The sequence below is a fragment of the Neolamprologus multifasciatus genome, chromosome 13 (assembly GCF_963576455.1).
Source record: "Neolamprologus multifasciatus chromosome 13, fNeoMul1.2, whole genome shotgun sequence".
Taxonomy (NCBI): domain Eukaryota; kingdom Metazoa; phylum Chordata; class Actinopteri; order Cichliformes; family Cichlidae; genus Neolamprologus; species Neolamprologus multifasciatus.
This window is the reverse complement of record NC_140451.1, coordinates 20,394,491-20,408,319: the sequence shown is the minus strand read 5'-3', so window position 1 is coordinate 20,408,319 and position 13,829 is coordinate 20,394,491. Positions and strand designations below refer to the sequence as shown.

General features: G+C 41.1%; 1 protein-coding gene across 1 annotated transcript in view; it reads right to left on the bottom strand.

Moving 5' to 3' along the window:
- Positions 1-2,200: 2,200 nt before the first annotated feature.
- LOC146505481 (uncharacterized) overlaps positions 2,201-13,829 on the bottom strand; it is a 30,006-nt gene continuing 18,377 nt past the window's right edge. The window contains exons 3-4 of the mRNA XM_085182954.1: positions 10,698-12,261; positions 2,201-8,297 (exon numbers count right to left, since the gene is read on the bottom strand). Of these exons, the coding sequence (XP_085039080.1) occupies positions 6,624-8,297; positions 10,698-12,261 (3,238 nt within the window). The 3' untranslated portion in view covers positions 2,201-6,623. The remainder of the gene's footprint in view (positions 8,298-10,697; positions 12,262-13,829) is intronic.

The following is a 13,829-nucleotide window of genomic DNA, read 5'->3' as shown; positions in this document are numbered from 1 at the left end:
TTGACTGAATTATATCAGGATATGCTAGAGTACCAACCAATACTTCTCTTTTAAAGGGTAGGTGTGATTTGAGACAATATTGTAACTTTCTATATAAAATTAGCATTTCATATCATTGCACAAGAGAAAATATTTTTGGTCATTTCCTGCACATATTGATCTAGGCAACTACATCACACATTTGTATGCCTACTTACACCACTTTTTTTCAGAATTTGTACTGTGAAAAATGATGCTAATGTTTCCTCCATTAATAATAATTTATCATTTCTGTGCCACCCTACTGGGAGGAGCTGAGGAGAGCCCCAGATGAGGGGACACCCAGCAGCCACGGAGCAGAAGTCAGAGGGGGCTGCAGTGGCTTGCCCGTGGGCTCTGCCAGCAGCCAGCTGTGTCAGAGTGAACCGAGCCACAGGCCCAGGTCCAAGCACCCCCCTAGGGTGGTGGAGAATGACCAAGCCAAGATCCTGTGGGACTTCCAGATACAGGCGGACAAACTGGTGATGGCTAACCAACATCATAGTGGTTGACAAGCAGAGGAAGACAGCGTATTGATAGAAATACCAAGTGACAGCAACTCTAGTGAATCATTTCACATTGCTATTGGAAACCTTCCTAAGCCTTAGGGGCCCCCACATCCCAGAAGAGGACTGTAAGCACAGAAACCCATAGTCACACATACAGTTGTAAATGGTAAATGGACTGTATTTGTATAGCGCTTTACTAGTCCCTAAGGACCCCAAAGCGCTTTACACATCCAGTCATCCACCTATTGATGCACACATTCACACACTGGTGATGGCAAGCTACATTGTAGCCACAGCCACCCTGGGGCGCACTGACAGAGGTGAGGCTGCCGGACACTGGCGCCACCGCGCCCTCTGACCCCACCAGTAGGCAGTAGGCTCGAACCGGCAACCTCCCGATTACAAGTCAAACTCCCAACTCTTGAGCCACGATCGCCCACAATAGATTTGTTACCCTAACTCTCTTAGCCCTGAGACAGACAGGTGCCCCTGTACTCTGCCAATGTTAACTTATTTTTTCTCCTTGTTATTATGTGTTGTGGTTTATTGCTGATTGTAATTTGGTTGGTTGTTCTGTGCTAGGATCTGTAGATAAATGCCAGTGTGTTCCTTGGTTTATAGGCCCACTTGTAATATTAGTTGGATTGCAGATAGGGGGCAGGGTTTAATAAGAATATTTTTCTTCTTCCTGCACCTTTTCACGCATGGTTGCAGCGTTATATCAAGGTAACGCATAGTTTTTGTGTATGAAAAGATAAAGCTGTTTCAATTGTTGAACCAAGTTTGAAATAAATAAATACATGAAATGAAAGGCCCTGACAAATGTGCTGGGTAGAAGGACGTATATCACTGTCAGCACAATTTTGCTCTTTCACCCTAAAATATTTATTGAGAAGTTGCAGAGTGCATTTTCTTAACTGTTTATAGTTAAGGACCCTATTCATATTTAACTGTTTTCAGTTTGCCAGGACAGCCCTGCAGAGTCACTGTCCACATGGGTCAGTGGGAACAAGAAGCACTCTGCACAAGTGTGCACTCTGACCAGCAACATCCCACCAGACGTAATGCTCCATCTCCATTCCAAGTTTTTTGTGTGTCTGTGACTGGAGCATCTCACACACACAATCACACACACTAGCTTACATGTAAACATTAGCATATCCTCAGAGAAAATACAAATGTGCTCATTAGACAAGGAGGTTTTGATCCTTGCCAATATAACTAGCATTTAATTCAAATACACACACAAGGGGGCAGGCTTTCTCCCAGTGCCACCAAGCCTGTCTGTGCAAAGGACAGAAAATCTTTCACAGCTTTAATAAAAGTAACCACTGCTTTTCTTATTTCAGTCAAAACCACAGAAAAACCACCAAGTAACGCTATCTATGTGCTAAAAATGTTAATAAATGTAACATAACCAATAAAGACACAGAGCATCACCCATTGCAGCACCAAAGCTACATAATGGTTTACTTGTCATCTCCCTTTTTACTTAACTATCCTATATACTGACACTTTCCATTCTGTTGAAATATTATATCACTGGCATGCTTATTATAGTTGGAGGAATCCACAACAAGACTACAGTTTGTAGAGGTAATATTGAAGGCAGCACAGAAACCATGAAACAGTCTAATTGTTTTTGGTACACATTTATTTATACAGTTAACACAAACAAGCCACACATTTCAGTTCTGGCTGATTGGAGCTGGCTTGGCCCTGACTTATCAAAGAATTAAGAAAGCGGAACCGGCTGTTCAAACCCCCACAAGGCTGCCCGCTGGGATTGGAACGATGGGAGAGGCGTGAGTTTCTCAAAATGGGCTCATTGATTGCAGCACAGATAAGATCTTGGAAAGGCTACGGCTGCTGTGAATACTCAGAATAAGATCTCTGACTGCAGACTGGATTACATCTCGGAAGGGCTAGCTCAGAATAACATCTCTGGGCGCAAATTGGATGACATCTCAGGGAGGCACATTGCCATGAGTTCTCAGAAATCGGCTCCTTGAGCACAAGAAATGACAACATCACAGAACGCAAGTATGGCGAAGCTCGCGGCTCTCCAATGGGAGATTGAGAGACCAGTGTTGGACTGTAGAACTGCTTTGAAATTCATATGAGCTGTTCGCACTAAAGTAAAAACCACCATCACCATCCATCCATCCATCCATCTTCATCTGCTTTATCCGAGGCCGGGTCGCGGGAGCAGCAGCCTAAGCAAAGAGGCCCAGACCTTATCCGGGGGAACACCAAGGCGTTCCCAGGCCAGCCGAGAGATATAATCTCTCCAGCGTGTCCTGGGTCTGCCCCGGGGCCTCCTCCCGGTGGGACATGCCTGAAACACCTCACCCAGGAGACGCCCAGGAGGCATCCTTGTCAGATGCCCGAACCACCTCAGCTGGCTCCTTTCGATGTGGAGCAGCAGCAGCTCTACTCTGAGCCCCTCCCGGATGGCCGAACTTCTCACCCTATCTCTAAGGGAGAGGCCAGCCACCCTTCGGAGGAAGCTCATTTCCACCGCTTGTATCTGCGATCTCGTTCTTTCGGTCACTACCCACAGCTCGTGGCCATAGGTGAGGGTAGGGACGTAGATCGACCGGTAAATTGAGAGCTTCACTTTTACACTCAGCTCCCTCTTCACCACGACGGACCGGTGCAGTGTCCGCATTACTGCAGCTGCAGCCCCAATCCGTCTGTCGATCTCCGGCTCCCTTCTCCCATCACTCGCGAACAAGACCCCTCCACTTGGGGCAGGAACTCATCCCCGACCCGGAGTGGGCACTCCACCCTTTTCCGGCTGAGAACCATGGCCTCAGATTTGGAGGTGCTGATCCTCATTCCCGCTGCTTCACACTCGGTGCGACCGCTCCAGTGCGAGCTGGAGGCCCTCACCCGATGAAGCCAACAGAACCACATCATCCGCAAAAATCAGAGATGAGATTCTGAGGCCACCAAAGCGAAAGCCCTCCACCACTTGGCTGCGCCTAGAAATCCTGTCCATAAAAATTATGAACAGAACCGGTGACAAAGGGCAGCCCTGGCGGAGCCCATCACCCACCGGGAACGAGTCCGACTTATTGCCGGCAATGCGAACCAAGCTCTTGCAACGGTTGTATAGGGATCGAAAGGCCCGTAGCAATGGGCCAGACACCCCATACTCCCGCAACACCTCCCACAGGACACCCCGAGGGACACGGTCGAATGCCTTCTCCAAGTCCACAAAACACATGTAGACTGGTTGGGCAAACTCCCATGCACCCTCAAGTATCCACCATCACTTCATGCGGATACCCCTTTGGCGCCAGCTGCAGTCTCAAGGCTGGAGCTGAACAACAACACCCTGATAACGACTGTGTTTAGTCTGTTCCTTCCCATTCCATGCAAGGCCACCTGGGTTGGCTGGAAGACTGTTTACTTAACCTAGCAGGGCGAAGGACACTGTCTCAGCTGAACTCTGGACACACACACACATACATATACACTGATATGCACACACTCATCCCCCCTCCCTTTCCAAACGCCTTCGACGCTTATTCCCTTCCGATGCTGACGGTGGATCAAGGAGACCAGCGCACGCAGGCCCGGATGTACTGTCTAAATCGGCTGTCTCCCACCGTTTACCCACCCCTGTTTGCTTGTGTTACGAAATCAGTTTCACCCCGGTTCTTTTATTCGTGGAAACTTCCAGAGACGGCAACTCAGTAGTCATTTCACAAAACCTTTATTCATCTTCATTTAAGCATGCACTTCTAGAAGGGAAGACGAGGCCGGTGTGTCCCTCTGCAAAATCTTCACCCCTTTGTTAGTTACAGCCAGCTTTATAGAGGCGTCCCCATCATAAAATCCCCCCACAGTGTGCTGCAAACTCTTTGTCTGTGTCTATGTGAGTGCTCGTGTGTGACTGTGTACGCATACCTGTATGTATGTGTGTGCACGTGAGTGAGTGTGACAGTTAAAACACTGTGGGTGTAGGTGACTCCCTAGAGGTCATAAAACCCATCTCCCTTCCAGACCACAATTATCCAGTTACAAATGTTGATTCCTTTCACAGTTCAACTGGGGGAGGGGTCTTCTACAATCTACTCCTAAGTTCATGACACAGTCAGGCCTTTATTACATTGAGGGCAGTGTCAGTGTCTCTACAATAATTCTACATTCTATGTTAACACATTTCTAACTCTAAAATAAGCTAAACATTCCTACACTTGTTATGTGTTTCTTTGGTGTATTAAGAGTTTTTTCATGTGCTATGTGCAGAGGTGTTTTTTTTTCTGTTCTCAAACTGATCTCCCTGTTGGAACTCAATCTGGGGGGGGAGTTATTTTTCTCTCCTTATCTTTCCTCATGTGGTGCATTTTCCATTTTTATACCTCTCTGACCTGTCTTCCCCATGTGATGTTTTGTGTAATGTATGTATGGTAGGAGGGTAAGATGGCGCCGCCATTGCGTGCAATAGGTCGGCAGCCTTATGAAATTTCCCCTTGTGGGACTAATAAAGGTATATCAAATCAAATCAAAATCAAATCAAAAGTGATGGTTTGGTGTGGTATATGGGGTACAACGATAGTGGGTCCATTCTTCATAAATGGAAACCTCAAGGCCACTGGATATTTGAAATTGCTACATGATGATGTGTTTCCCTCTTTATGCACTGAAGCTGGAACCAAGCACACCATTGTTTTTCTTGTGACATTACTGATAAGTTTGATGTGTCACATGGCCCTCTTCCTATTGAAAAAACAAAAGTTGTATCCAGGATGGCCGATTTCTAAATGGCCACTGTTAGGGCTTGTATTGTTGATTGTCATTTATGCTTAGAAATATCTACTTATATAGGCTTAGAGTTTTATAATTAGTTTTAGATTGGTAGAGGTTTAATCCTTAATAGTCTGCAAACTTTGTGTGCATTCCAGAACACTCTGGGAGCATAGGAGAGGTCGTACCTTGTCTTATTGTTTTATGGTAGGATAAACGTATCTATATCTGTTTTAGTCTAAGTTCCTTTTGTCTAGATGAACTGTTGGACTTCCACGCCAGCAGGTTTAGGGAAGTCATTTATGGGGTCACACTCTGACCCCCCCCCCCCCCCCCCACACACACACACACACACACACACACACAAAGGCAAGGTACTCTTTGTGTGTATGTATACGTCGTATGTTAATGAACCTATGCATATTCATGTAACCTCAATAAAAGAGCAGTGTTACAGGGGAGCGGACGAGAGCAACTGGGGTCAAGCGAAGGAACGTCGTTTGTCCGGTTCTCTCCCGTGCACGAGAAACATGAAGAACTTTGCCTACTTCGTGTCTTGCTTGCTGTGTAATTATATTGTCTTCAACGTTCCAGCGAATAGGTTCAAGCTACAAACCTATCAGCCACCATGGTCACCACCCATCTTGATGAGTTTGCCCCCTCACATATACGAATGTGCCACAAACAGGACTTTAATATCACCAACCATTCCCATGTTATTATGGTGTATCCATATAAATGGCCCACCCGGTATATTAGAATAATAATGAGAAGATAAAACATGGCAGAGGATCACAAAACAGAAATTTATTAGCAGAAACATAAAGTAAAAGAAAAGAGGAAAAAAAGTCAAAATCTCAATGATATTCCAAGAAATAAAACTCAATATTAAACTACTGCAAAAGTATACATCAACATCAAGCACACATCCTAAATTCAACCAACTAAATCAATCCTTCAAACAATAAATTAACAGGAAAAAAAATCAACAGGAATCCAAACCCAAATATATTACGAAGAATTAAAAGCTTTTTTTTTTTTTACCAGTTGTCTCATAATCAAACATAAATCTTTCACCATTTACAATGCTGTGATTGCAGCCATTCCCCAACTCTGTAGGAATGGTACTCATGGCCGTTGATCAATGGTCATTGCAATCTGCATATTAATGATCATGAAACTGACCTCATGTTAATCAGTGGTACTAGTTTTAGTCATTTTGCAAAGGTACTGTTTATAAGATTGGGGAAACCTGCAGTCAGCTGAGTCTAAGGAAGTCACTTGGATTAGTGATGAAAGGTTTCTCCCATTGAAAACACTACATCCAGATGAAGAAAATCAATTTTTTGGGATAGAAACTAAAAGCACATCCTCATCGGGGTTTCCTGCAGACATATCAGAGCTGTGCTGTTCCTCTTCTTGATCTTTAGCTACATTCTCAGCTACTGTTAGTTTTGCACACATGTACTGTAGAGCAGCTTTAGTCTCTTCACCCACTCTGCTTCTCATCTCCTCCAGTTTCTGGACCTTCTCTGTGTCTCCTTTCTCCTTCATCTCCTCAATCAGGAAGTCCAAGTGGACAATAGTGGACGCTGAATCAGCTTTCAGAGCAATCTGCTCCAGTCTGACAAGATGTTGGTAGGACTCATCCAGTAACTTTAACTTCTCTGCTGTCAATTGGTTAATTTCCTTTTCAACATTTTCCAAAAGAACCTTTTTTTTTTCACTTTCTGATTTATTATTTTCATACTTCTCTTTCATTTCAGTTTCAGTTTTCTGAACTTTCTTTGTCATGACCACATACATCCAATTTTGTTTCTTATGTTTTGATGCAGGACAATTGTTGGGGCAAACAGTGCAGCGGCCATCTTTCATGACCTCACAGTTTTCAAGATTCCAGATTACTTTGCTGTAGTAACAAGTCTCCTCACAGACAGTGCAGCAGACAGCTCCCTCAAAAATCCACAACTTTGAACCATTTATAGGTGATATCTCTTTGTAATCCTCAGTAACTTCTATAGTGAAATTCTCATTCTTCTTCATCTCTTCGTCGTGTTTCTCCAGAGCTTCTTGAATCGATCTGATCTTTGTCTGTGTCACTTTACCCTGTCTGATTTTCTCTTGCAGGTTTTGAATGCAGGCTGCCAATCTGATTCGTTCATTCAAAACTTCCACAGTTTTCTGCAATTTTTGAGGTGAAGTCTTTTCAAGAAACATTGTGAACTCTCTTATTCCTCTCTCTGATTTTTTATATGCAGTTGTCAGAAATTCTTCTTCCTCTGTTCGGTCTTCATGCTGGCAGTTATCAAACAGGAAGTAAAGGGGCTGATTCTTCTCATTTCTGGCACATTTAATGTTTGAATCTTCAAGAGCTTGAAGAGAACTTTTTGGTGTTCTTCCATTTGAGTGTGTGATGAGAGCTACGATATTTTTCTCCAGGTCTTTTTCAAGCAGAGACATCACTGAATCAAACACATATATTGGTCGGTCACTCATTCGATTATCCGTTGCTTTCATCACCAGACCCACTGCATGAACTTCATGAACTCCATCCTCTGATTGAAACAAGTCCAATAATTTTTCACTGATGTCATCATGTTCAGTCCCTTTGGTGTTTCCATATCCAGGAGTATCGATGATGGTCAGAGAGTAGGGAAGGGTTTCATCTTCAAAACCAAAGATCTCGTACACGATCACATCTGATGTCTGACTTTCTGTCTGAGTTTTCTTCTCCTCCTCTACGATCTGAAACCAGACTTTATCCTCCCACTTCACTCCAATGGTGTAGTTGATCAGAGTGTTGATCAGAGTAGATTTTCCTGCTCCTGTTTCACCAACAAGTAAGATTGTTTTATTTGCCTTGTCTGGATTTTTTTCTCCAACAGTTATTCTGGTCGGAGTTCTAAGCACCTCTTTGTTTGGTTTCGGCCGGTAGAGAACAGGAGGTCCTACAGAGATCCTATAACTGTTGGAGATGATGTTGTTATATTTTGGTGAGCTGTTACAGTTCCTGTAAAAAAAAAAGTTTATATTTTCTCAGTCCACATATTGCGATTACATGAAATGAAATGCAGTCAAACTTACAAAATTTCTTTTTCAAAATTTTGGGGTCACTTAAAAAAAGTTGTGTCATTGTTTTCTTAAACAAAATGTTTTTCTTTCAGAATGAGGGATGCACAATTACTTTGTCCACTATTAAGACAATGATTATTAATTGATTAAATGTTTTTATTGCACTCTCATATAACCAGCTAACTCATTCTGCCCTGTTACTTGCACTAACGCCTCTGTGGTCGGGCTAGAGCGATTCTCTGCCCGAGCGTCGTGCTGGTGCTGGGAACCTTGAATCGCTTCAGTTGCCGGTTCCAGTTTGTCGCTTTCACACTTTCCTTCTTCTTTTTTTTTTTTTTGTACAGCACTGTGTGCAGGCTGTAGTGATTTCTCCATGTGATTTTCTTTTGGGTCCATGGCTGCTGGTAAGTCCTAGTTCAATGATTGTTTTATTGTAATTTAGGACACTGTCAACAACAATGATTCAACAAGGAACTATGGTAAACTGAATCTTGAAGTAGATACAGGAGGCAATTAGGTAGAGTGAACACAACAGAGTAAAAAGACAACTAAAAAAAGTAATAAAATAACAAAAAGTCAAACTAATCACAAGATTCAAAAGACTACTAACTACCAGAGACTCACTAACAGAAAAGGTGGCTTCACAAGACAGAATTGAAAGTGGGAATGCTAAACATACTCAAACATAAGGGATCAAAATATAAATACTAAACTCGAAGATTTGAAATATAAATATGATATGTTTTTCAATGTATTTTCTTTAGCAGCAGTTGTCTGTTAAGCCTGTTATGCAAGAAGAAATCATTTGATAGAGTCCAATGTATCTGCACTGAAAACCAGCACAACTAATTGATTAAACTGCCTGCACGGACGCAAAAAAACTGCAGTAAAATTAGTGTATGGCAGCCAAGAAAAACAGTACATCTGCATTGCTTGTGTAATTAGTTTTCTCGGACAGCTGTTTGAGTTGTCAGCCCACTATTTATATAAGTTGACTGAGCTCAGAGGTGAAGCATGAAGAAAACTTTGTAAAGCTGGCAACAGGTTTTGAGGGGAGCTGCATAGTATACTCTGTCAGGTCAGCAGTGGAAGAGGGGAAGTGCCACAAAAACAAGCATCACACTCGGGACAGCAGCAGGTGCCATGATGATGGCACTCTTTGTGTAGTTTTGGAAATGGGTTTGGCACTCCTCTCACAAATACTTCAAAACATCCAAGGACCTCAAAGGGCAGAATTACTTTGGGTTCTGTGTGGGTACACCTTTTTGGGGTCTATGTGGAATAAGTTCAGGTTTGCCTGGCCTACACAGCCCAACATACTGACGATTTGTCACATTTCGGTATGTTACGTGCTGGGATGAGAACATGTTGTCACACTAGTATCGACCACCAATATCAATGCTACCAATACCAGCATTGATACTATTGATATTGAATCAATACACCCACTCCTAATAACTGGAGTGATATAAAAGTGAAAGAAGAGCAGATTTGAGGACTGGACTCTTCACAAACACTGAAGAATCAAAGTTGGACTGAATATTTCTACACTGTGTCTGAATTGAGTGTCCCTAACATCCTCTGTACTCACTGATTAGAAAGACAACAACATGGACTTTTTCTGGATCACGTCATTGACATGCTACTGTCCCACAACAACTCACCTACTGACACTGAGGTGCCATGAGAGGAGCAGCAGAATAAAGCTCACACTGAAAATAATTGAGTCCAGTTTTTATTTTATACCAGATGCATCATTAGATAAAATCCAAAAATTATGATTTTCTTTTAAACCTTCAAAAACAGCTAACAGGAAACAAGTTCATGTCAAGAGCTACTTACTACTGCTAATTACATTTAAAAAAAATAATCACTCACATGCTAATAAATGGGTTTCTGGGTGCATAATAAGAAAACATTAAATGGACTTAATTAATGTTAAAAGACAAATACCAGTTCATACACACATCATTCTGTACACTGGGTTCCATCAGTTTAAGGATATAATTTGCAAGAAACTAGCTTCATGCTTATACATCGACTATTAACTTTTAATAGTTAATAAATTACTGTTCTAACTCATGGGAACAACTCTCAAAGCAGAATGAAGACTGTAACTCTATTTATATTATAATGATTAAAAGAGTGACAATAAAATGGATAAATCACATATAAAACACAATGATTTAAAACTACATTAAAATTTTAAATGTGATGACATTTCCGAAAATGAAGCTACTTAAAGACTGTTAGAAACTTAAAGACATAAAAGCATGTCTTGCACCTATTTCATGGCTTCTTTTACTTGCTTTTCCCACCCATTGTTTGTTTAACTTTTATATATTGAACGGCTGCTCTGGTTCCTTCATCCAGTCTGGTTTTCATCTCCTCCAGTTTCTGGACCTTCTCTGTGTCTCCTTTCTCCTTCATCTTCTCAATCAGGAAGTCCAAGTGGACAATAGTGGACGCTGAATCAGCTTTCAGAGCAATCTGCTCCAGTCTGACAAGATGTTGGTAGGACTCATCCAGCAACTGTGACTTCTCTGTTGTCAGTTTGTTCTTTTCCTTTTCAAGACTTTCCAAAATATCCAACTTGTTCTGACCTTCAATTTTATTGTCTTCATATTTCTTTTTCATTGTCGTTTCAGTCTTCAGAACTTTTCGTGTCTTGGTTACATATCTCCACTTTTCTTTCACATGTTTTGATGCAAGACACTTCTTAGTACAAACAGTGCAGCGTCCATTTTTCATGACCTCACAGTGTTTTGGATACCAGGCCATGTAGCATCCAGAAGAGTGACAGTTCTCCTCACAGACTGTACAGCAGACAGCTCCTTGATAAAAAAAAAAGCCCCACATCCCACCACGGATTATTTCTTTATATTTATAGGGCTCATCAACTTCTACAATGAACTTTTCATTCTTTGTCATCTCTTCCTTATGTTTTCTCAGAGCTTCTTGAATCTGTTTGATTTCTGTCTGTTTCATATCAGTCAGTTTGACCTTCTCTTGAAGGTTTTGGATGCAGGCAGTCAGTCTGATGCGATCATTCAGAACATCTGATGTCATTACCAGCTTTCGAGGTGAATTTTTTTCTACAAAGGCTAAAAACTCTTTCATTCCTGTCATTGTGACTTTATCAGCATGTTCCAGGTGTTCTATTTCCTCTGTTCGGTCTTCATGCTGGCAGTTATCAAACAGGAAGTACACAGGCTGATTCTTCTCATTTTTGGCACATTTAATGTTTGAATCTTCAATAGCTTGAAGAGGGATTGTGGGTTTTCTTCCATTTGAGTGTGTGATCAAGGCTACAATATTTTTCTCCAGGTCTTTTCCAAACAGAGATGTCATTGCATCAAATATGTACTTCAGTCTGTCAGTCAGTCGATTATCTGTTGTCTTCATCACCAAACCCACTGCATGCAGTTCATGAACTCCATCCTCTGATCGAAACAAGTCTAATAATCTTCCACTGATGCTGTCATCATGTTCAATTCCTCTGGTGTCTCCATATCCAGGAGTATCGATGATGGTCAGAGAGTAGGGAAGAGTTTCATCTTCGAAACCAAAGATCTCGTACACGATCACATGTGATGTCTGACTTTCCGTCCGCCTTTTTTTCGCATCCTCTTGAACTATCTGAAACCAGACTGAATCCACCCAGTTCACTCCAATGGTGTAGTTGAACAGAGCGTTGATCACAGTAGATTTTCCTGCTCCTGTTTCACCAACAAGTAAGATGGTTTTATTTATCTTGTTCACATTCTTTTCACCAAAGGTAACTCTTCTTTCATTTCCAATGGTCTCCATCTTTATTGTCAGCTGGTAGACAGCAGGAGGTCCTGAACAGATCCGAATACTCTTATTGATGATATCTTCGTATTTTGATGAGGTGTTACTGTTTCTGTAGAAAAAGTTGATAAGCTGATTTAAAAACCATTTTAAATGCTTTTTACTCTTCCCTTGAGTGCTTGTAAATCTGAGAGCATCTGGATAATGTTTTTGCCTTATTGGACCAATCAGCTGTTTATTTAACAAGAGACTGTTTTGATACAATTATTGACATGTCTGCATGTTATAGTTTCCTCATATGTTTTATTTTATTAGTAATTTGTCACATGTTTTGTTGTTCTTTTAACTTTTAGGTCCATCCAAACCAGAACCAGTTAGGTCTTAGCATATTAAACCTTAGAAGTGTTGAAATATACTATACCATTTAAAAATGATTCATATAAAAATCAAGTTTTCTTCCCATGATGCACTGGGAACAAATGCCCCTGCTTAAAAGAATTTACATATTCTTTATATTTAGCCTGCAAATACTGCTTTGTATTTAGTTATACTTTCATGTTTACGTGACAAACTATAATATTAGGTTTAGAAAAAAAAGCAATTAAGTTTAAACATGGCTGGCTCACAAAATATAATCTACATCTTGAAAAGTACTGCTAAATCCTGCTGTATGTGTTAAATTTCATGCAAAGCACTTCTGACCAAATTTCTGTGTGGAATGTGTCGAGAGTAAAACCAACATTACGTTAGTCAAAATTATCCCCACTCTCACAAAATTTAACTCAGGGTTTAGGGGCCAAAAGCTTAATCTTTGAATGGTCATAATTGTTTTTTCCATACACACCAGCATAATTCTCTGGTATAGCTCATACAGTATAAGCCAGAGTAATCTATGCATGAAATAAAGATTATTAGCAACTGTCGAACATTCAAGATGACTATATAAGATACTTCAAAAAACTAAGAAAGACAAAAACATCAGTAACTTATCTTCATTGCACAGGTAAATGTATCATGGAATCGTGTTCAACAAACTCTGAGTTTAAAAATAAACTAAGTTGATTAACCCTGAGATCGGCGACTCTGAGTTTCATTTTTCAGAATAGCTGAAAAATATAAGTTCAGTCATCTCTGAGTATGTTCACATTGGCCATGTTCCAAAAGTCCTATCTCCTATTCCTAACCTTCTCTCCTGGAAAAGTTGTTTGGAGAACTGATAACGAAAGAAGTGAAAGAGTGTTGAAACTACAATGTACAGACGATGGACTACAAAACATGCATCTTACTTCGCCACAGTGTTTTCTTTTATGATTATATAAATGAGAACAGCCTGTGTCATGTCTTTAAAAAGGCTGGAATGTTAACGAAAGAACATTTAGGGTCTAGCGTTACTACAGTCTGCAGCAGTTGAAAGCCTTGTAAAAAAAAAATAAATAAATAACATTAAAAAAATGTTGGATTTACAGTGGCTTGCAAAAGTATTCAGCCCCCTTGAACTTTTCCACATTTTGACACATTACAGCCACAAACATGAATCAGTGTTATTGGAATTCCACGTGAAAGACCAATACAAAGTGGTGTACACATGAGAAGTGGAACGAAAATCCTACATGATTCCAAACATTTTTTACAAATTGATTACTGAAAAGTGGGGTGTGCGTAATTATTCAGCCTCCTGAG